Source organism: Emydura macquarii, unplaced genomic scaffold (assembly GCF_026122565.2).
Source record: "Emydura macquarii macquarii isolate MOO-44397 ecotype Brisbane River unplaced genomic scaffold, CSIRO-AGI_Emac_v2 contig_267, whole genome shotgun sequence".
Taxonomy (NCBI): Eukaryota; Metazoa; Chordata; order Testudines; family Chelidae; genus Emydura; species Emydura macquarii.
This window is the reverse complement of record NW_027130404.1, coordinates 938,487-960,998: the sequence shown is the minus strand read 5'-3', so window position 1 is coordinate 960,998 and position 22,512 is coordinate 938,487. Positions and strand designations below refer to the sequence as shown.

General features: G+C 47.6%; 1 protein-coding gene across 4 annotated transcripts in view; it reads left to right on the top strand.

Moving 5' to 3' along the window:
* The window catches only part of PRDM5 (PR/SET domain 5), a 146,244-nt gene that overhangs the window by 10,587 nt on the left and 113,145 nt on the right, over positions 1-22,512 (top strand). For all 4 annotated transcript variants that reach the window (XM_067549263.1, XM_067549255.1, XM_067549248.1 and 1 more), the window contains exon 2: positions 10,651-10,734. In XM_067549263.1, coding sequence (XP_067405364.1) covers positions 10,651-10,734 — 84 coding nt within the window. The remainder of the gene's footprint in view (positions 1-10,650; positions 10,735-22,512) is intronic.

Below are 22,512 nucleotides of genomic sequence, written 5' to 3'. Positions count from 1 at the left end.
TGGGGAACAATAGGCGCTCTGGCCCGCGACCGGCAGAAGTGGAAGGACTTTGTTGCTGCCCTATGCGCCACGGGCAGTAAGTAAGTAAGTAAATACATAGAATACTTAGATATTTAATTGGGTTGTGTTGTTACGTTTTTATCTCTGATTATATTTGTGCTTTAGATTTCTTCAGTAATTTTATCCAGTTCCAAGAATAAATGTTGTATTAGGAATGCAGTGATAGAGATGTCTCCTTTCTGTAGACAGTAAATAGAAATGGATTACAAATACTAGACTGACTTACTGAAGGCCTCCTAAGTAGTGCTAACCTTACTGCTTTGGTTTTTGACTAACACTAAAAGATGGTGGAATATTACAACTCACACTGAGAAATGAAATGAAAAATGAGAATTAACTATATTTTAATTTTAGTATTTTTCAGTCAAACCTAGTACCATACACAGTATGGTGTAAGCAGTTGTTAATTTGATATGGTTTACATGTAGAAAAGTAAGGGATTGGATGATTCTATTTAATTAAAAGCAGGAGCCTTTTCATTGTCTTTATATTTATGTATACTTAAAGTATAAAGACAGCTATTTGTTATAATATTGGTTTGGCTGGGCATAGCAACTTAGAGACTTTGTCATGTAGTCAGCTGCAGCTATTGGATTGCAGTAACCACCCTGTTTCTGGCTTCTCTAACTCTAGTGACACTGAGTCTTCTTCCTATCTCGTTTCTACTAACATGTACCTAACTGAACCGCTAGACTTCAGTCTATTCTGCTGATTATGCTTCCACAAAGCTGCTACCATAAATGCTTCCCCTTCCTCCTACATGTTTGATCCTTGTCCATTATTCTCCCTCTCTTAGTTCTGTGGGAGGAAGTAATGAAGAGCCCTGTGGCATTGTCTCTCCTGACTTGGTGGGAAGGAGCAATAGATATCCTTTCCAACTTGGGCGGCACCTGTATGTCCATCTTGCAGAAGAAGGAGACCAGGGGAATACTGTTGGTATCTTTAGCAGGAGCTTTTGAATGCTGAAGTGCATGTTGGTGTTGCCTCTTGGAAAGATGGAAGAGAAGGAGACAGAAACAGCCATACCTTAAAAACTTGGGCCTTGATCCTGTAAAAACCTTTGAAGTTGCACTGGTTTAACATCACACCTTTAATTAAAACAGTGCAACTTTGTGTCTGGACAATCCCATGTCAGTTTAAACCTAGTTTATATCAATTTAGCTAGAACTAGTTGCAGAACATTTTATACATTTATAAATTTATATTTTTTTTAAGTTTATAAATCCTGTCTTTGGACACTGCTAAATCACAATTAATTTGTATCACTTCATCATGCTTCAGGAGCGAATGGCCATTTCAATTAGCCTATACAAAGACAGGACTACTTAATTTCTAGTATAGGAATTCCATCTCACCAGAACAATGGCTATCTGGAAGAATTTTGAGGGACTGGGTATTAGTAATGTGGAAATGTGACTTGTATCAGGTAAATCAAGGATTTTCTATCATGAATTACAAATCTTAAAGTCTTTCAACTATATCTGTTTAATCTCTCTCCTAGTGATCCTACCATTTTATACAGGTGACCTATCACCTGTATTTTCCTGCTGTTTCCAACAAATCTTGTCCCTGAAATGTCCTTGTTTTTTCCACTCAGTTGGCCTTCTGTGAGTTAATCTGAGAAAGTGAGATAAGAAGCTGGAAAAGCCACCTAATGTGATTGAGTGTAAGGAGGAAAGAAAGGGACATGGCAGACATGTATTTAAAATTTGAACATATACTACATAAAAAACACTTTTTTTTATTGAACAACAGAAAATTATGCCACAGAGAAAGGAACATAAAGCATTTCAGTTAGGATAATGCCTAGAAAAAAAAAGTATTTTGCAGCCCAACAATGTAGAAGGTCTTTGCTGCAAACTGAAGACAGCACTGCTATAGGAATAAAGTCCTAGTTAAATGATTGACCATGCTGCTAATGTGATGTGTTTGGGACAAAACTGTTGTGTGGAATATATCAATTCATACTTTCATAGCATGCATTGTGAATAACAGGTGGTATAACATTTTACAATTTTTATTTTGCTTACATAGGCTTGAATTATGTATAGACATTGTGGCTGATGGCCGGCTTCCCTCAGTGGGTCTCACACCTTCCTGCTTGTAGTGGGCCAGGAAGTTGCCCGTCACCCCGTCTTCCCTGGGGGAGAGGGGTAGGGACCCGGGCCCACCCGCTCCTCCGGGTCCCAGCCCAGGGGCCCTATGAACCACAGCGGTATACTGCTGGCTCTGTATTGTTTGAGCTGCAGCCTCTTCCCCTGGGCTACTTTCCCCCCCTCAGTCTTTCTGGCCTCTCTGGCCCTATGTCCTTGCCACCCCTTCCTGGGCTCAGTACCTCCTTTGGGGTTCTTCTGCTCCTCCCCCACTTCGCTTCTCCAATCTGCTGCTGCTCCGCCCAGCACAACACCTCTGCTTCCTCCAACTTGTGCACTGTGTGTTGGGGGGGGGAGCCCTTTTATGGAGCACCTGGCTGATCACTAATCAGCCTCAGCTGCTCCTAATTGCCCCCAGTGGCTCTGAGTTAGTCAGCAGGGAACAAAGCCCGGAGCATTCTGGGGCTCACATATCTCCCATCCCGCCCTCTTCTACTGTCGGTAGAAGAGCTTGTTGCCACCTTGGGGAGCCCCTGCTGCTGCCCCGCCCAGGCTCAGTGGGTTTGCCCCTGAGCCTTCCCAGCCCTGCCTTAGCCCCACCCCTCCCCCTTCCGCTGCCCTCTTTCCCCTTCTGCCCTGGCCCAGTACTCCTGCTCCTTGGTGCTCATGGCCCCCTTCTAATTGCCCCCCCCTGTATTTTTGTTGCCCCCCCACACACACATTGCACCCCCTCCCCTAAGTTGCAATAGTCCTTGCCCCCAGTGCAGCCGGAGGAGCCGGTGTTCCACCCAGGGCTGGTGAGTGTGTTCTTTGTGCTCCTGCCTGGACTGTCTTCCCTTCTACCCTGTCTTGGCACACTCCTCCCCTGCTTTCAGCCTAGCGGGGAGGAGCAGTTGCCGTCCCTTCCCCCTCTCTCCCCCCTTCCTCCTCCCCTCCCTTTCCCCAACCAGTCCCTCCCCCCTCCCCTCTCCACCCCCCTTCCTCTTCCGCCCCCCCCCCCAAACAGACTCGCCCCTGTCCTCTCCCACGATGGCGTGCGTGTCTGGGGCCGGGACCCCCTCCCTGGACGCTCCTGCTCCTTGCCCTGAGCCCCCCCTCCCACCCAAGGCATCTACCCCCGCTACCCCTACTGGGCCACCGGCCGTCGGGCCCGGGGCTCCGGCGGTGGACGCCCCAGGAGGGGACTCTAGGACCTCTGCCGCTGCTCCAGCTCCCGCCCCCCCTGCTCAGGGGGGTGTGCCCTCGGCCGGGAAGAAGGGCCAGGGGAAGAAAAAGGGCAAAGGCCCTGCCCGGGCAGCGCCCCCGCCCGTGGTGGAGCCTGCTCCCCCGTCCCCCACTGTCCCTTCCCCCGCTGTTCCCTCCACCAGCTCTGGGGCGGCGCCGCTCCCAGAGCGTACGCCCAGGTCGCCGCGGGTCCTCCGCCCACCGCCGCTGTGTCATCTGGCCCGCCTGCCGCCTCCAGCACCATCCCTGGAGGCCGGGACCCGTTCCCCACCCTTACCAGGAGGCATGGGGTCCGCTGCCTCCTGGTGCCTGCCTCTCCCCACGTAGAAACCTATGTGCGGGCGTTGGCGCGGGTGGTGGGGCCCACGGCCGTGGTGGCGGCCTCCAAGATGTACGGGAAGGTGGTTTTCTTCCTGGCATCGGAGGCTGCCGCCCAGGAGGCGGTGGTGACGGGCCTGGTGGTAGGGGGCGTCCACGTCCCCGTGGAGCCCCTGGAAGACCTGGGCGTACAGGTGGTGTTTACCTCCGTTCCGCCCTTCCTTCCCAATGCCGCCCTTCTGCCTTTCCTCTCTGCCCTGGGGAGGTCCATCTCCACCATCAGGCCGCTTCCCCTCGGCTGCAAGGACCCCGCCCTCCGCCACGTCCTCTCCTTCCGCCGGCAGGTGCAACTCCAGCTGCCGCCGGCGACACGTGGCGGGGAGGCGCTAGAGGGGTCGTTCCTGGTGTCCCATCAAGGGGCCCAGTACAGGGTCCATTACAGCACGGGTGAGGCCCGGTGCTTCCTCTGCCAGGCGACGGGGCACGTCCGGAGGGACTGCCCCCTGGCCCGGCAAAGCGGGGAGCCGGGCCCCCCGGGACCCAGGGGGGTGCCAGCCAGACCAGCGGTGGCGCCCCCCTCAGCCGTGCGGTCCCTGTGGCTGCCCCTCCCCCATCGACGGCCACCTCCGCTCGGGCCCGGGGGTGCCTCCCCCGGTGTGCCCAGATGAGCGGGCGGGCCCCGCTGATGCCCGGAGCAGTCTGGCAGGGCCTGCGGGGGAGAGGGAGCCAGGGCCGCCTTTGGCGGGCACTGGAGTGGGATCGCCCCAGAGAGAGGCCTTTCCTTCCCCTGCTGCCCCACCTCCACTTTCCCTCGCCCCATCCCCTGCGCTCTTGCCCCCTGGCCCTGCCCCTACCGCCCAGCCCTCCACCTCGGAAGGCTGGGTGCTCGTGCAGGGTAAGCGCGGCAAGCGCAAGGCCGGGACCCAGCGTCCCCTCCCCCTCGTCACCGAGGGGGATGAACGTCCCTACAAGTCCCGCAAGGGGGCTGCTGGACTCGGGCCTTCCGCTGCGCCCCCTGCACCGGCCGAGGAGACTGCAGCGGCAGCTGAGGGCGGTACCATCTCCCTCCTAGAGTCCCTTCTAGAGGAGTCCCCGGCCGGAGGCCCCTCTGCCCCCACGCCCCTCGCACCCCCTGCCGGTGTTGAGGCTGCTCCCTCCTCGGTCCCCACCGAGGAGGACCTTGTGGTGGCGGGGGGAGATTTCTCCTCCATAATGGAGGAAATAGATGCCTTGGGCCTAACCCCGGCGTGTCCGGGGGTGGACGAACCCTCCCGTCCAGAGGGTTCGGCCGAGGACAGCCCCCAGATGCCCTCCGCTTTCCCCTCCCTCCCTTCTCTAGTCGCTGGCCCTGCTCCTGTCCCCGAGACCCTTCCAGACCCTTCTCCCTCCCCGGTCAACAGTGCCGTCTCCGCTGCAGCCCTTGGGGCAATGGCAGGGGCCATACACCCGGGCCCCGGGCAGCTGGACTTCCCACTCTCCAGCACGGGATGGCCACCCCCATCGACCCAGTCACCCCTCCCCGGGAGTGTGGAGCCACCCATGATGCGGCTCCCGAGTCTGGCCCCGAGGCCGCCCCCTCCATCTTGCCTGACCCTCTGGCTCCCGGCCCCGATCCCGAGGCACCACGCCCCGCTGGCCCGGCTGCCACGGACCCCGCACCCACCCCTGACCTCGTTCCCCCCCTGTTCCCTGCAACGACCCTGCCCCTGTCTTGCCTCCTCCCCTTCTCCTTGGTCCTGCCCCTCCCCCTACTCCCGCCCTCGAACCCTCCCTCCCTCCCCCCGCTACCTGTGTCCCCGCCGCCCCTGGAGTTGTCTCCTTCCCTATGGAGAGCTCCCAGGAGGCGGCCTTTGTTTTCACCACTCCCGGCCCTTTAGGGGCTGCTGTCTTCCCTCCGCCGCTGCCCCCGCCATCTGTTCCATCTGGCAGCGGGGCCGCTGTAGGGGCCGAGCCGGAGGACAAGCCCCCCGAGGCGCTTCGTGAGGAGCTGCGCACCTTTTTACGGGACTCACGTGGTGCCCGGAACCGGGTGCAGCTCGCACTGCAGCGCTGGGGGGACTTTCACTGCGTCCTCCGGGCCGTGAGGGCCACGTTGAAGGAGGGGAAAGGGACCGGGCGGCAGGACGCCGTGGCCTACCAGCGGGCCTGCAGCTTCCGTGACGCCCTCATGGTCTTCGGGACCAGTCACGGGCTGCTGCGGAGCCTGGTGAGAACCGCTGGCGTTCCTGGCCGCGAGGATCCCCCCCAGCCCTCCTCATAATGCCAGTACTCTTTGTCACCTTAAACACCAGGGGCTGCAGGAAGGGTCTCTGCAGGATGCAGGTGCTCTCCTTCCTTCGGGAGGGGGGGTATGCCGTGGCGTTCCTGCAGGAGACCCATACGGACCCAGCCGCCGAGGCCAGCTGGCGGCTGGAGTGGGGGGACGGGGTGCACCTGAGCCATCTCTCCGCCCACGCGGGCGGAGTAGCCACCCTGTTCTCCCCCACCCTGCAGCCCGAGGTGCTGGGGATCACCGAGGTTGTGCCGGGCCGCCTGCTGCACCTCCGGGTCCGCATGGAGGGGCTGACGTTGAACCTTGTCAACGTCTACGCCCCGACTGCGGGCCCGGAGCGGGTGCGGTTCTTTCGGCAGGCGGCCGCCTTCCTCGGTGCACTGGATCCTCGCGAGTGCCTGGTCCTGGGCGGGGACTTTAACACCACCCTCGAGGAGTGGGACCGCACGGGGACCGAGCAGTGCCAGGCCGCCGCCGCCGTCCTCCGGGAGATCCTAGACCACTACTCCCTGGTGGACGTCTGGCGGGACCACCACCCGGACGACACCGTCACCTTCACCTTTGTCCGGGTGGGGGACAACCGGTCGAGCCACTCCCGGTTGGACGCCATCTATTTTTCCCTTCACCATCTCTCGTATGGCCGGCCCCGTTCTCGGATCACCACGCGGTGACCGTGACGGCCTCTCTGACGGCAGAGAGGCCGGGGCCGGCCTACTGGCATTTTAACAACAGCCTGCTGCAGGACGTGGGCTTCGTGGCGTCCTTCCAGGAGTTCTGGCTGGCCTGGCGGGGGCAGAGGCGCGCCTTTCCCTCGGCGCAGCGCTGGTGGGACATGGGGAAGGTGCGCGCCCGGCTCTTCTGCCGCGACTACACTCGGGGGGCCAGCCGGCGGAGGGATGCGGGGATAGAGCAGTTGGAGCGGGAGGTCTTAGCGCTCGAGAGGTGCCTGGCTGCCAGCCCCGAGGATCCATCCCTCTGCGGAGCGTGCCGGGAGAAGCGGGAGGAGCTCCGGGCCCTCGAAGATCTTCGGGCTCGGGGTGCCTTCGTTCGATCCCGCATCTGTCTCCTTCGGGAGATGGACCGCGGCTCCCGCTTCTTCTACGCCCTGGAGAAACGACAGGGGGCCCGGAAGCACGTCACCTGCCTTCTGGCAGAGGACGGCGCCCCCCTGACGGATCCGGTGGAGATGCGTGGAAGGACCCAGGCCTTCTACGCCGACCTCTTCTCCCCGGATCCGACCGAAGCCGCCGCCCGCAGGATGCTCTGGAACGAACTTCCCACGGTTGGCACAGGCGACCGGGACCGGCTGGAGCTCCCTCTCACTCTGGCCAAGTTCTCGGAAGCCCTCCGCCTCATACCCACCAACAAATCCCCGGGCATGGACGGGCTGACCGTGGAGTTCTACCGCGTGTTTTGGGACGTCCTCGGCCCGGACCTCTCCATCGTCTGGGCCGAGTCCGAGGCCAGCGGAGAGCTCCCCCTGTCATGCAGGCGGGCCGTGCTCGCCCTGCTGCCTAAGAAGGGGGACCTCCGCGACCTCCGGAACTGGCGTCCCATCTCACTCCTCTGCACGGACTACAAAATCGTGGCCAAGGCCGTCTCCCTACGGCTGGGGTCCGTGCTGCAGGACGTGGTCCATCCCGACCAGACCTACACCGTCCCGGGCCGCACCATCTTCGACAACCTGTATTTGGTCCGGGATCTCCTAGAGCTTGGGTGTAGGGATGGTCTGTCGTTCGCCCTCCTGTCTCTGGATCAGGAGAAGGCGTTCGACAGGATGGACCACGGGTATCTCCTGGGCACCCTGCGGGCGTTCGGCTTCGGGCCCCGCTTTGTGGGTTTTCTCCGGGTGTTGTATGCCTCCGCGGAGTGCCTGGTCAAGCTCAACTGGACCCTGACCGAACCGGTCAGCTTTGGGCGTGGAGTGCGCCAAGGCTGTCCACTGTCGGGCCAGCTGTACGCCCTGGCCATTGATCCCTTCCTCTGTCTCCTCCGTCGGAGGATGACAGGTTTGGTGCTCCGTGAGCCAGCGCAGAGGCTGGTCTTGTCAGCGTACGCCGACGACGTGCTCCTCGTGGTCCAGGACCCGGGCGACCTGGTGCGGCTGGAGGCCTGCCTGGCCGTCTACTCGGCAGCCTCCTCCGCCCGGGTCAACTGGGCCAAGAGCTCTGGCCTGATGGTAGGGGCTGGGTGGTGGGCGAGCTCCCTCCCACCCGCGCTTCAAGCCATCCGGTGGAGCGCGGGTCCGCTGCTCTATCTGGGCGTTTACCTTTCTGCCACCCATCCCTCCTCGACAGAGAACTGGCAAGATTTAATGAACAGGGTGGTGCGGCGGCTCCGGGGCTGGACGGGACTGCTCCGGTGCCTCTCCCTTCAGGGGGAGGGCGCTGGTCCTCAACCAGCTGGTCCTGTCCGTGCTCTGGTACTGCCTCAATACCCTGGTCCCGCCCCCGAGTTTCCTGGCCTACCTCCAGAAGCTAGTTCTGGAGTTCTTTTGGCCAGGACTGCACTGGGTCTCTGCAGGGATTCTGAGTCTCCCCCTGGAGGAAGGGGGGCAGGGCCTGTGCTGCATCCGCAGCCAGGTCCACACCTTCCGCCTCCAGGCCCTGCAGAGACTCCTTTATGGTGCAGGTAGTCCGGCGTGGAGCCACTTGGCGCACGCCTTCCTCCGCCGCCTCCGCGGGCTCCGATACGACCGGCAGCTCTTTTTTCTCCACCCGAGGGGTCTTCCGCGAGACCTCTCTGAGCTGCCGGTCTTCTACCAGGACCTCCTCCGGACCTGGCGGCTGGTCTCTGCCTCCAGGCCCCCTTTGGTCCCCAAGGGGGAGGATCTCCTCGCGGAGCCCCTGCTACACAACCCACAACTCGGTGTGCAGGTGGCGGAGACCCCCTCGGTGCGACGGAGGCTGGTCCTGGCGGGAGTCACCAAGATCGGAGACCTCCTGGACTACGACCGGGGGGACTGGGTGGATCCCCACGCGCTGGCTCGGCGCATGGGGCTCTCCACCCTTCGTACCCCCCGGCACGTACTCCAGGAGGTGAGGGCAGCCTTGCCCCCCGCTGCTCACGCCTACCTCGTGCGGGTCCTGGGAGAGGGTACTCCCCGCCCGCCCCTCATCCCCAGCCCTCCGGCACTTTCCATCGGGCCCCGGCCCCGCGAGCCCGCTCGGCCCCCCCCTCCCTACACACCAAGCCGGCTGCACGATTTGCAGCCGGTCCCCTTCCGAACCGCGTCGAGAGACCACCTTTACACGCTTGTGCTCCACACCCTTCACTTCCCTGCCCTCGCGTCCCGCCCCGATACCAAATGGCAGGACCTGTTGCCATCTTTGGAGGGCGGGGACCCCCAGTGGGCCAGCCTGTATGCCACACTGACCCCACGGCCCGCCGGGGACATTAGTTGGCGGCTCCTTCACGGAGCCATGAGCACGGGCGTGTACTTGGCGCGGTTCACCGCCCACCCCGACACCTGCCCCTTCTGCGGCACGAGGGAGACCCTGGCGCACGCATATCTGGAGTGCGCCAGGCTGCAGCCCCTCTTCCGGCTCCTCCAGAACCTCCTGCTGAGGTTCTGGCTGCACTTCTCCCCGCACTTGTTTATCTACGCACACCCCGTCCGTGGCCCCACAAAGTCGCGGGACCTCCTCGTCAACCTCCTTTTGGCCCTGGCCAAAGTCACCATCTATAATACCAGGGAGGGGAGGTTGGCTGGGGAGGCGCCCTGCGACTGTGGGGCCTATTTCCGTTCCCTTCTCCGATCACGTCTCCGAGCAGAGTTCTTCTGGGCGGCGTCCACCGGCTCCGTTGACACCTTCCGGGAGCGGTGGGCGCTGTCCGGGGCTCTCTGCTCGGTGTCCCCTTCCGCCTCCCTTCTTTTATACCTTTGACCCTCACGCCCCTTCCTGTTTTTGCATTTGTTGTCCCCCGGAATTAGTTGCATCTAGGTCCGGTGGCTCCTCCCCTTAGGCTGGGGGAGGGGCTTTGAGCGGTGGGCGGGCTGATGCCCGCCCACCCACCCTAGTTTGCAAATAGGAGCACTCTTCTATTGCCTTCTGCCTTCACCATATCACAACATGTATATTCTCACTGCTACTTAAACAGATTTCTCTGTATATTAAAAAACCTCATCGTTGAGTATTTGATTTGTGAGTCTTGAAAAAGTAATTTTGTAATCATGCAAATAAATCTAATGTAAACTCTATAGTTTCCAAATACTTTACACTTTATAAGGATGCCTGTTGCAAAATACTTTTTTATAACCTTATGCAGAGATAATATTGGTGCTGAAGTTTTGTAGTTCTTTATTAAACAAATCTGTTCTGTGAATTTCAGCCTCATTCCAAAGATAGAAAAATATTATATGCCAAATGGACGATATATGTGGTAGGGGAAACTGTTATTTTAGGATGTCACAAAATATGAAAAAAAAAACCCCAAACCTGTAGCATATTAGCTCATTGTATAATAATATCTGTAGTTCTACATGATAGCCTTAAATTTGAAAAAATGGTGTATGAACTTGAAGTTTTAGCCATCCAGCTCTCATGCAACCATGTTTAATGTGTGATCCTTAGGAGGATGGGAGGCAGATAAAACAAAATTGTCCTTTTCTTCTGAAGCTAAAGGTGATACAAAAGATTGTAGTATGGTAACTCATGCATTTTTTGTGTAATCATTATTTAGGGTGAAAAATTTGGCCCGTTTGCAGGAGAGAAACGAATGCCTCAAGAATTGGATGAAAACACAGATTGCAGACTGATGTGGGAGGTGAGATCACATGTAGTGTTTGCTACCATGAGTAATCCCAAAGTGGCATTACACCTAGTAGAAAGCATTTGCAGAATTAGGCTCTTAATTACTATATTAAATACTTTTTTGTTAAGCCTATTTCGACCCCAGGTAGAAGGTTTTACAAAGCCTGACATTAGTATAAATATTTCTATGATTTTTTAAAAATTATTGAAAGGGAAACTATTCTTTATTCCCTTTAAAGGAAATGACACACAAATCCTGCTAATTTATGAGAACCTAAGAATGAAACTGATTACCATCCATGCTGAGGAAAATGGAAAAAAAGTAAACAAGCAAAGTGAAAAGCTGATTATTAACACTAAAACCTTTATTTTTTTTTTTAAAAAAGTAAGTTAGTAATAGAGTTAAGAAAAACTTTCTTTCTTTCTTAATTTTTGTCTGACTATGCCCCTTTAACAGTTGAACATATTGCAATGGAAGAAATTTTAAAAAATTATATTAGGGAGCAGCTATGTGGCCTGATCATTGGGTTTGAGATACATAGGACTAAGTCCTGTATGGTCTAGTGTTTGAAAACTTTTCCAAACACTGTTACAGTCATCTACCATGATTTTAAGGCTTTTTTGGGGCCCCAGCTTTCGAACTGTTCTGCTGCTTTTGAACTATTCCAGTTGTGTTGTAGATCTGTGCTGTAGCTTAACTGGGACCTGGCTCTATTCTTCTCTCCATTCTGCAAGTGTAATGGAGGATAAGGAGTGGAACTTTCAAAAGGGCCTAAAGATTGCAGAAGAGAAGGAGCAGTGGCTGGCTGCACTGTTCAGTCTCTTTACGCTTGAAGAAATGGTGGAAGTGTGTGGGACTGATGGTAGGGAAGTGCCATGGAGCAGCTACGTTGTGGCATGCTCCCCTCAAGATCCCACAGATTGCTACAAGAAAAGCTACAATACTTTTATATAGCACTTTCCATGTTCAAGGTGTTCTAAGCAAGGATATTTGAAAGTAGTATTTAATAAATATGGAAATGTTTCAAAATCTTTATTGATATGAATTGTGTTATATCTGTGGCTACCATTTTCTTTAATGATAATTGCAACACAGTATACAGCTTTATGATAGTGTACCAAGATAGAAAACTCAGAGCTGCAGGTAGACAAAAGCACAGCAGTTTTCAGGTTCACTCTATGCTCCCCTGGTGCTATTCCACAGTTGTAAGTAGTACACAGTTAGGCCCTGATCTTGTAATCAGATCCATGCAGGCAGCATCTTGTACCCACATGCAGCCCTACTGAAGTATATAAGGCCAATAGGGCTCCATAGGAACCAGAGGGGAGTTAAATTCTGCTGGTATAGATCCAATCATAGGACTAATGCTTTTACCAAGAAAATTCAGCCAAAACAAAAAACTTGCACAAGAGAAAATTCCTGCTGTTCAGTGCTTATTAGTCTGCAGTTTTGATCTTGTTCCCTGTTACCTTGAGGGGAGCTAACAATATGGCTGCTTCCTGTGTGAATATTTCTTTGCCAAGCATTTATATGGGGATAATTCTTTCAAAATTCAGTGATTTTTAGTCCTGTTATACACTAGATCCAGTGGTTGGAAGCCTGGCTTCTTTATCCCATTCAAGGTCTCCTTTTAAGGAATGTATAGCCATAATCAATGTAGAATTAAAAAATTGGGCCTGGCTGAGGCAGGCAAAATAAGTTTCTGTGAAATTTAAATTAAAATTATCATTAATTTTGTTTCACATGGGTTTTTTAATGCCCCCAAATTCCCTATTTTATTTTTCTTAGAATAGCTTGCAAAATTCACTTCTAACTGAAAATATGATTGTACGGTCATGCATGAGAATTATGGCTGACTTGTGGTCTGAAGATTGGTGGAAAATCAGCCTACTTGTACCTGAGGTTGGAGGCATAAAAGTTACCACTACTTGTTTATCATGTGGCAGCAGATAAACGTCCTGTTTCCCACCATGTATTCAAAGAATTATCTGTGCACTTACTGCAAAGGAAATAATTATTTAAAAAAAACAACCCACTACTATTAACATAGCCAGACTGCATATTCAATGTAACCTGGTGTCACCACAATCAAGCTATCTGTAAAAATACATGATAAATCAGATTCTGCACAGCTAAACAACACATGAAAGAATGCTAAAAGCCAATCTCATTATACCACAAATCAATATAAAACTAATGATGTGAGAACAGCAAAAGGTTCACAGTTGGATGGTTTATTCAAGCAGGTGAAGGCCCTCACCATTGATTGTTCTCATTTTGACAGGTTCTGAGAGAATATACGCAATGCAAGCACTTCCATTGGGGAAGTACACCTATGCTCCTTCTCTGTATGAGTTGGTTCCATATTCCAGAAGAGCAACTGTGGTGTCACGGCAACTGGCTTAATTTCATTGGCCTTCATCAATTTAAAAAATGTGTAAATTTGATGTCAATTGTATACTGAATGCCCTACATTCAGTTAGCATACAGTACCTCGTTTTTGCACTACATTTCTACAGGTTACCTTCAATCAATAATATATCTGAGCTGGGATAGACTTTGTAACATTTTGGGTAGGTTAAGGCACCAAGGTGAAGGCCTACTAAGATTGCTCAGGAAGTGCAATAATCTTTCAAATGCCCTGTAGCTGATGTTTATATTGAATGTATCCTTTCTTTGTAATGCAAAAAATAAAAGTCAAACACATGTATTTACTGAGATCATTAATATGACCTCCACTGACAGCAAACAAGAAAATGAGTTTTTTTGTGGGCTGTTCTAAAACCATTGCATAATGTTTTACTCTAACCTACTTTTGGGAATCTTGAAAAGATTCCTGCATACCGAATTTTATGACCTCCAGAATGTTTGACCAGGCAGTTCATGTTTACTGAAGTTGATCCGAATACAAGCTCTGTCATGTGATTTTAATGATGCTGAGTAGCTTTGAGTTGAAAATTGGAGCCAGGATTTATAAAGTAAAAAGCAGCTGAGCAGTCCAAATAGATGGTTATTCCAGAAACTCCACTGGGCAGTTATAATAGCTTGCTAAATTAATACACTTGGACGAAATGTAATACAAATACATATTTTAGTGATTATTACGGCAAAAGTGCCTTAAAGTATAAATCTGGCAATCAAAATGCTGCATTTTTGGAGAGGACGCCTTTACATATGAAGATAAAGAAAATGCTCTACTTTTTCATAGGTCAGATAAATATGGATGTTGATAGAACATGGTTTCTCTTGTGTCATGTGATCTTAGCCTTAATTTAGTGGGATCATCTAGAAGAGTGAGTGGAAAAGTAATCTTTCTCTTGGTCTTTTCTGGAAAAATATTACCACATACGTTTCCCGTTGTTCACCGTATCTAGTGGTCTATGATGTGGTGTGAGCTTGATCTGGGATGAGAACAACATTCTGAATGAATGAGCTTTTTTAAGAGGACATACTGAGACAGTTTCATGTTTTTCTTTGGCCTTTGTAAAACATAGTACTTAAAAGAATTTCTGTGTGTTCCAGTGATCTGCAGTAATTTTGTTAATTAACATTCTGAGCATATCAATATTTGTGATTATTATATATAGCAGAATGTCCTCATTCTGCCTGTGGTTCCTGTGCGACTTTTACTCTTTTAAAGAAATCAAACATTTACACTTGCTCATTCAAGAGAATCTAGAGGATTGATACAAGAGCATCCTGGATTCAGTTGTCAAATTCAGCTCAGTAAGAGCTACAGCTTGCAGTTTATAATCGAAGAGTTATGAGTGTGAAAAAATGTAGAGTAGATAACCAAGAAGTTAGAAATCATTTAAAAATACAACTCAAACATTTTTCTCTAAGGTCATCAGTCTCCTGGACAAACTGCTTGTCATACTATTTAAATGCAACTCATTTTTTATGATGTTCTGTGAAAGAGAGCTTTGTTCTCATAATTTTTGGGGCCACCCAAATGCCCTAATGGAATTTATATATTCATATGTTGAAGTCCATCTTTTTTATTTATAATATAATCCAAAGCATGGCAATTTTAAACTTCACTTTATTTGCCCAAAGAGAAAATAAAGGCAGAACAGAAGACTCTTTGGGCATTATATTATTTTAGATAACTTTTTACCTCTGGAGGCAAATTTAATGTTATTCCTGGTGTTTGTTTTCTGCAGGCTACGTGGGGTGGGGTGGGGTGGGGTGGGGAAGGTGTTCTCTTGAATACAGTTTTCTCATTTTCCCAAAACCAAGCAAGTGACTTTTCATTTTGAGTAATGTTGGAATATGGCCAGCATTGTTTTAGTATTGATTTTTGGCAAACATTAATGCAGAGAGGACTGGAAAGACTTAAAGGCCTTTCCAAATTTCCTGACAAACCATGAAGAAATGGTGGTCAGGATAAGCTGGCACATAATACGCTTATAGCAATGAATATTATATATGTTAGGTTTGGCTTCTGTCTATCCGCCAAGATGATGCTGTAAATTAAATATGAGAAGAACAGATACATGCTAGAAATCAATCTATTTATGGGACCTACTGCTTCTGTTTGTTTATATTAGAGAATGAAATGAGCTTTTGTTTCTGCTACTTACTCTCAACACTGTTGCAGTGACAAATTGGTTACAGTTATAAGACTTGACTTCCATGGACTTTGGATCAGGCACATAATTATTCTGTTCAAGGTCTGAGAAGTTGAAAGTTGGTAATTAATATTTGGTAAAATTAAATCATCTTTCCTGCTAGTCAGAAATGTTAGCTAGAATGGGAGGAGTGCTTTTCATATACAATGCAGCAACACCCAATCTTTCTGAGATTTCATAGTGGAGAAAAATCTTGGACTGAAGCTTTTTATTTTTTCTTGCTCAGAAGATTAATGTTTGCAGTATTAATGAAGTGGGATTCAGCAATATAGTGTGCAGTTCTTCTATGACATGATGGAATCTTCTTCTGATGCTTTTATTCTTTAGAGAATGTTTACATATAAGGCATCTTCTAAAATGGTTTGATTTAATGGCTCTGTAAGCCGTTTTGTTTATTCCTCTTTCCAAAAAATATTCTTTAATCTAACTATTTCCCCTGCTCTTCTCAAAGTCATGCCCATAAATGTGTATGTCTGTATTCAAAATGACTCCACCACATCCAAGCTCAAACACTGGAAATAAGGTTTCCAGTGCTTTTTTTCCCTACCCTGATTTGAATTTTGATTTTTGAAATACATTTTCAAATTTTGGCATACATTTTGAATCTTATAGAAACACTTTTCAGTGGGTTTTTATGGTCATCCTAATTTGACCAGTAATAATTTTTCTTCTCACAATTTGTCATCGGTTATTTAGTATAGATTCATGTATTTTGTTAATTGTTTGGTTTAAGCTTGAATTTTATCACCCTTACTCATATTAGCCCTCATTAAAGATATTGACATCAATGATTTTTGGAACAGGCCCATTGAATAGTGCCTGCTGCACAGTTAGTCTAGTGATACATTTGGGGAGGTGTGGCTTGAGGTGAATGAAGATGGTAGAATCAGGCCCTTAATTATTAAACTTCTTTACAAGATTAAATGTTGTGTTTAAAATGGCTTTAAAAATCAGGAGTTGATTGAATTAAGTGCTGGTATTCCAATTTAAACATGTTATAGTAGATCATACAGTTCATGTAAGTGGATCTTTACACATTCTTTACCTTTCTCTGGAGAAGGATCAGCAAGATATTGGAAATGTGAGAATTAGCTTTTATCAGAATGAAAATGATCACTTCTTACACTGTGTAATTTTTATCACTGAGAGAATTCTCCTTCTGAAAGGGTCTAATATCTGCCTAGTTTACCATTGTAAGACTTAATTGATATCAAAAACTGGAATGCGATGAATGACAAGCAGTGAGGCACAGAATATATCCTCATTGTGGAGGTGGGGGAAATGAACAAAGAGAGGTCTCCTCCAGATGCTATTGCTTCTCAAATGGCAAGCAAACCAAGAATCGCTGGATTAGTTGTCCTCAAGTTTGCTCTCAGTTGGTAGTCTTAATATCTCCTATAGCAATATTAAAAACCTAAGTCCTGATCCTGCAATGAGTTCTGTGGGGGCATATGCTTCCGGAACACAGTGCGGTCCCTAGTGTAGGAAATATCTTGTTCTATCATCAGTAGGAGTTGTCTTTTAAAAAACAAAACAAAACAAAAAAAAAACCAGTGCAGTAAACCTGTATTTTTCTTCACCTCACTGTTTATATCGAAATATAGGTCTTTCTATTTCTCACTTAATAAAAACTCAGAAAATGGTCTCCATATCCCAACTAATGTGTTTACTGCATGCAACTCAGAGAACTGTCTGCTTATTGTCACAAGTGGTTTTTTTTTTTCCTTTTTCCCTGCCAGGTGCACACAGCACTGTATTTACATTTGAGATCATGTGCATATTCAAGTAGTGCAGCAGAATGCATGACGAAGTCAAATAAATTTTGAAAAACTGGAGGTATTTCATTGCAAATCTTAAGAATGCCATGCAGCAAATGGCATGGGCCATGCTATGGAAAGGTATTAAAAGCAGCTTGGGCATTATTATTTAGCTCTTTGAAGAATTGCATCTTGTAGCTTGTATAGTTGCTGGAGATGTGTGTTTTCTAATACTTTTTGTAGTGGTATTGTGATTGAAACATTGCAGGATTCAATGATCTCCAGCTAAGTCAGAAGGCAAACAAACAAACAAACCAACCCTCCTGTATGGGGTCCTCCTAAGTCTCAGTTATTTCATTTAATTATAAAAGAAATTTGACTGAATTAACTCAGTAATGTATTTGACACAATTGTGTTAAAGCTCAGTTAGATATTTTCCAGGCATTTTACTCAATATGAGAAGTGTTCTATCATCCACTGCACATTGGATATCTTTATGCATTTTAGATACCTAATGTAATTATCATCCTCTACTAGGATATTGTACTAGGATGTTCTGCTGATGCAAGAACATTGGGCTCTACCTATTTGTGGATCTGTTTACTGGGTAAGAGTAGAGGAGAGGATGGGGATCATGTCCTATCTGTTTAATTAAATCTATTCTATTAATGCATGGAAAGACTTTTCAATCAGAAGGATGATTTTTCAAAACTAATTTGATTGCAATGTAATGGTGAAAGCACGTGTTATTTGGCCCAAATATTGAGTTCCATTTCCAGCTCTGACACTAACTTTCAATGTGACCTGAGTAATATTGTGGATTCCTGAATACTAATTTACCGCAGAGGGGTCTGTGTGAAACTTTAAAGCCCTTTAAATTTGGCATTAAATAATTTCATTGCCAAAACCAAATAATTGCCAATTCTGTGCCTGGGATGCACCGTTGTTTAAATGGTTTTTAAAATCTTTTCCTGATGAACAACAATGCCAAACATCACTTGCTGATTTTCAGGAATTGTATCTAAAACTGGTCATATCCTTTTGCTGGACATATAGACTAGACCTATTGTTATCAAGCTAGGAAAATATCTTTATTTCAAATATATATAATAATTCATGCAAACCAGTGTAAGTAGCCTGTTTACTGACAAGATATAAGTTTCACAAAATTTAGGTAGGAAACATGATGATTAGCCACTAAACTTTATCTTCTTTTAAATAGGTTTTTACAGTCTCTTATGAACAACCATATTCAGACATATATTTGGGGTTTGGAGAATAGCCAGTGATGTGCTTTTAGATTATTAACAAAAGGCCCCCTCAAACACTTCCAGCTTGAGTCTATGATGCATGTGTTGTTTCCCTGGTTAAGTATTCTTTCTTTCCTTTCCCCCTCAAAAAAAAATCCATCGATTCCATACAGTTCCCTGTTGGCAATGGTAGTGGCAGGCAGATTCTCCTGCAGCCTCTTGATGTGGGGTGGTTGGCTATTTAGGAAGCGAATCCCTTCTGGTAGAGGACTGGGGGTTTGTTTGGCGAATGGGGCCCTTATGACCATAGATTTATATATTCCAGGCCAGAAGGGGTCATTGTGATCATCTAGTCTGGCCATAGAATTTCCCCTAAAATAATTCTTAGAGCATATCTTTTAGAAAAACCTCCAATCCATGACTCTGGGTAAATTGTTCCAATAGCTAACTACCTTCACTGTTAAAAAGGCACACCTTACTTTCAGTCTGAATTTGTCTAGCTTCAACTTCCAGCCATTAGATCATGTTATACCTTTATCTGCTAGACTGAACAGCCCTTTATTAAATATTTGTTCCCCATGTAGATACTGACAGACTGTAATCAAGCCACTCGTTGGTCCTTAAAGTCTTGTGTGGGAGTGGATCAGGTTGGTGGGTGGGGATAGGGACCTTTGGAGTCAGGAAAGCCAGGAAACCCTAGCTTGTATAGAAAGGGTTGGGTAGGATAGTGAGTATCCCCTGAATGGGGGGATTAAAAGTGGTGGGGAGAGAGCAAGTGTAGGGTCCATGTTCCCTTCCAGTACTGGCTTTTGAGGCTTCAGTGCCTGCCTGCCAAGCCCCAGCCTAACAAGGAAAGTGGCAAGCTGCAATGTCTTCAGGACTGTTGCTGAGCCCAGCTGCTGCTTGGCACCATCTCCCCTGTCTTCTTCTCTCACTAGCACAGCCGGAGGAGCTGCTGTGGTGGGGGTGAGGTACTGAAACTACATAGTACATTTCTTATGTTTTCCTACTGGCCCTTGTGGGGCATGCCGGAGGGGAAATCCCTTTGCTACAGTGGCTGCAGCTATGGTAATTATGAACACACCTGCATTACAGCATCTGTCTGAGTCGCAGCCATCTTAGTTCTGTCCCCTTGGATGGCTGATCACTTTTCCAGCACATCTGGGCATAGGGTTTTAGCATGCATCTGTGAAACATTTTTTTTGACTGTCTCCTACTCCCCCAAACTTAACTCATTTCTATGCTCTGTGATCACACCACTAGATATGGGGGCCAGCTGAAGGATTTTAATGAGATGATTCTTGATTACTGCAGTTTTAGTGTCTGCATTTAGGTTACCCGTGCCTCACACTGTAGAACTGGAGTCCAGCTGTTTTTTCCTTTTCACCCTTGTGATTGGTTTGCATTAGTTTACTGATTTATGGCTGCCTTTGCAAGGATAAGGGCTGGAGGCGTTCTTTTATAAATAAAAGTTGAGATTTCTTTCATGGGGCTGAGAGGCTCATTCTGTTAGGAAAGGGCTCATATGAGCCCCTGCTGGCTCATCAGTGGGAACAGGGCATCCGTAAATGTCACTAATCCAGTCCAGTGTAGCCTACAATGTTTTGAATATATTTTTCTTGACTTTTCCTCTGTTTCACATCTGTATATTTAATGCAACGTTATGTCTTTATGAGGTGAAAAAAGCAATAGAAAATCTAACACATGTCTTCAAGGGTTTTATGGGATTATTTTGGTCAATAGTTTCCTTATGTGTTAAGTCCTTGATGTACATTTGACATTTCTTCATGGGTTGGCAGGGACTGAGAGCGCCCAGTTGAGATGACTATAAAACTGAGATGAATATAAATTCTTCCAATATAATTTGCGGATTAAGCAAATGAAAAAATAGATTAAAAGGAAGGTAGAAGAACAGATGGCTTTTATAATAGGAACTTGTTTCTCTTTTGCAACCTAAGTCAAGATCTGATGAAAACCTTTCTAGGACTGGCTTGGTGAGCCTCCCTCACCCGCACTCTTGGTAGCTAGAGCCAAGTCCCAAAGCCATTAGCTTGTCTTTAATTGCTCAAAGATGTAAATCAATGCTGCTAACCATTTTTATACAAGGATTATGTTCTGTAGGTTACATATTTAAAACATTGTGGTATAGCAATGTAACTATTTTGTGCTCACTTACGGCTTTCAGTCCTTTTTACTCTGTGAGTACAACATAAACTTGTGCTATTGTAGAAATACAGAGCTTCCCTGTAAAGTGTGATTATATGAATTCCATCTATATTCCTAATCCAAGCAGCAATTAATATATCGGGCTGGCTTTCCAAATGAAGTAATGTAGTATATTATTTCTAGGTCAAAATCTGCTTTTAAATATGCATACAACTCCTTTTTTGCTTCAACAGTGGGGTCTATCTAGATTTAAAAAAGTAGAATTTGGCCTTTAAATCTGACACATGGACAGCCTTTCATGAAGTGTCCCTCCTGAGATGAAACAAATCGCTGTTTGGAAGGATAGTAATAAAGTCTGAAGATTCTGTATTTGTTTGCATAACTACAGAAGTAGTTTTTGGGGTGTTGGCTTTTTTAATCTGAGAACCACGAGATATCAACATTGATTGCTTTAATGCAATGCAATTTTTCTTTCTAAAATATCTTAGTCTATGTACTTTAAAGAATCATGCTGAAGACACATAATATTACATCTGTCAGAAAAAAAATACAGGAAGAATGTTAGCAATTTAAATACAAAGGCACGATGACAATTTAAGTTTTGTTCTTGCATATTTTACTTTGGACACTTTTGTTGACAGAAAGGAAAATGTTTTTCATATATAAATAAACCATATAGAATAGTACTGCAACAGCATGATTTTACTTGATAGGTCTGAAGCTTCCACACCAGAAGAGATTGCATTTCAATGATGGATGAAATATTACATAAATATTTGCATATCACTACTGGATTGTAGCCCTTTCTGGCATGGAAAGCCGCAATCATATTTTGCCACCAACTCCCCAGATGTGTTTTTAGAATGGGGGGTGAAGAATAATTTAGGCAGTTGAAACTACAGGTGGAAGCATAGGTATTTGCATTCTGCCAGCCTTAGTTGGAATTGTGGACAGAATACCAGGGTTGTTTATGGAAAAAAATGCTATGGAATATTTATGATCTCCAGCATGGCTTTGTGGGACAAGAACACTTCATGCAATACACCCTTCTCTGTCGTTCTTCCATCCAAATACTGACCAGATGTGACCTGAGAAAATCAGACAATATCATAGACAAGATGGCCGATAAACCTTGGAAGTGAGGTTGATTTTTCCCATCACTGGCATTTGAAGGTGGAATGAGTGTGACGATCACTCATTCATCAGTTGCACTTGTGCAGGTAAAATGTGCCTTTCATGAAACAGTGCAATCTTTTGAAGTAGCCCTTTCACTTAATGAAAGACACATTTCCGTCACACACAAATTAAATAACTTACAGCCCCTCCCCTGCATATTACATTAATTTGATTTTTATCAAATACTTCACTGCTCAGGTGAAAGTTCAGCAAGTGCAATTTAAGATTGATTGGTGACCATTGGGGCCACATGTTTATACTAGTCTTGACAGACAGTTTAGAAAATGAGGCTTAAGGAAGTGAAGGACTAAGAGGAGATCCACAGTAAGTTTGAATGTGGGCCTGGTCGGAGGAAAAGGCCTTTGAAGTGAGAGAAGACAAAAATACAGTTGGAGGATTCAATGAGGGATGTGTTACAAGAAGAATATGACTTTATGAAAGACATTTGAATAAATTGGTGGCAGAGATGAGATTCGGGGGGGACAGAAAATGAAGGAGGTTATAGCAATCATGGTTTTTAGTGGCAGGGATGAGGGGTAAAGGATAAATTTGGTGATATAGAGGCAGAAATGGAATTTAGTGAAAGCCTCAATATGGGTGTGGCAAGGAAAAGAGAGAAGTTGATATCAGGTGGTGGGCCCTAGGAAACTGAAAGACTAGTGGAGGTATCATTGCGGATAAAGAAGAGCAAGAGTTAGAAACAAGGGATTAGTTCGAAAGATTTTGAGAATTTTGGAATTTGAGATGACTGCAGGTAAAAGGTAGGAGGTATTTGGAGATGCAAAACTGGACAGAGAGAGGTGGGACACT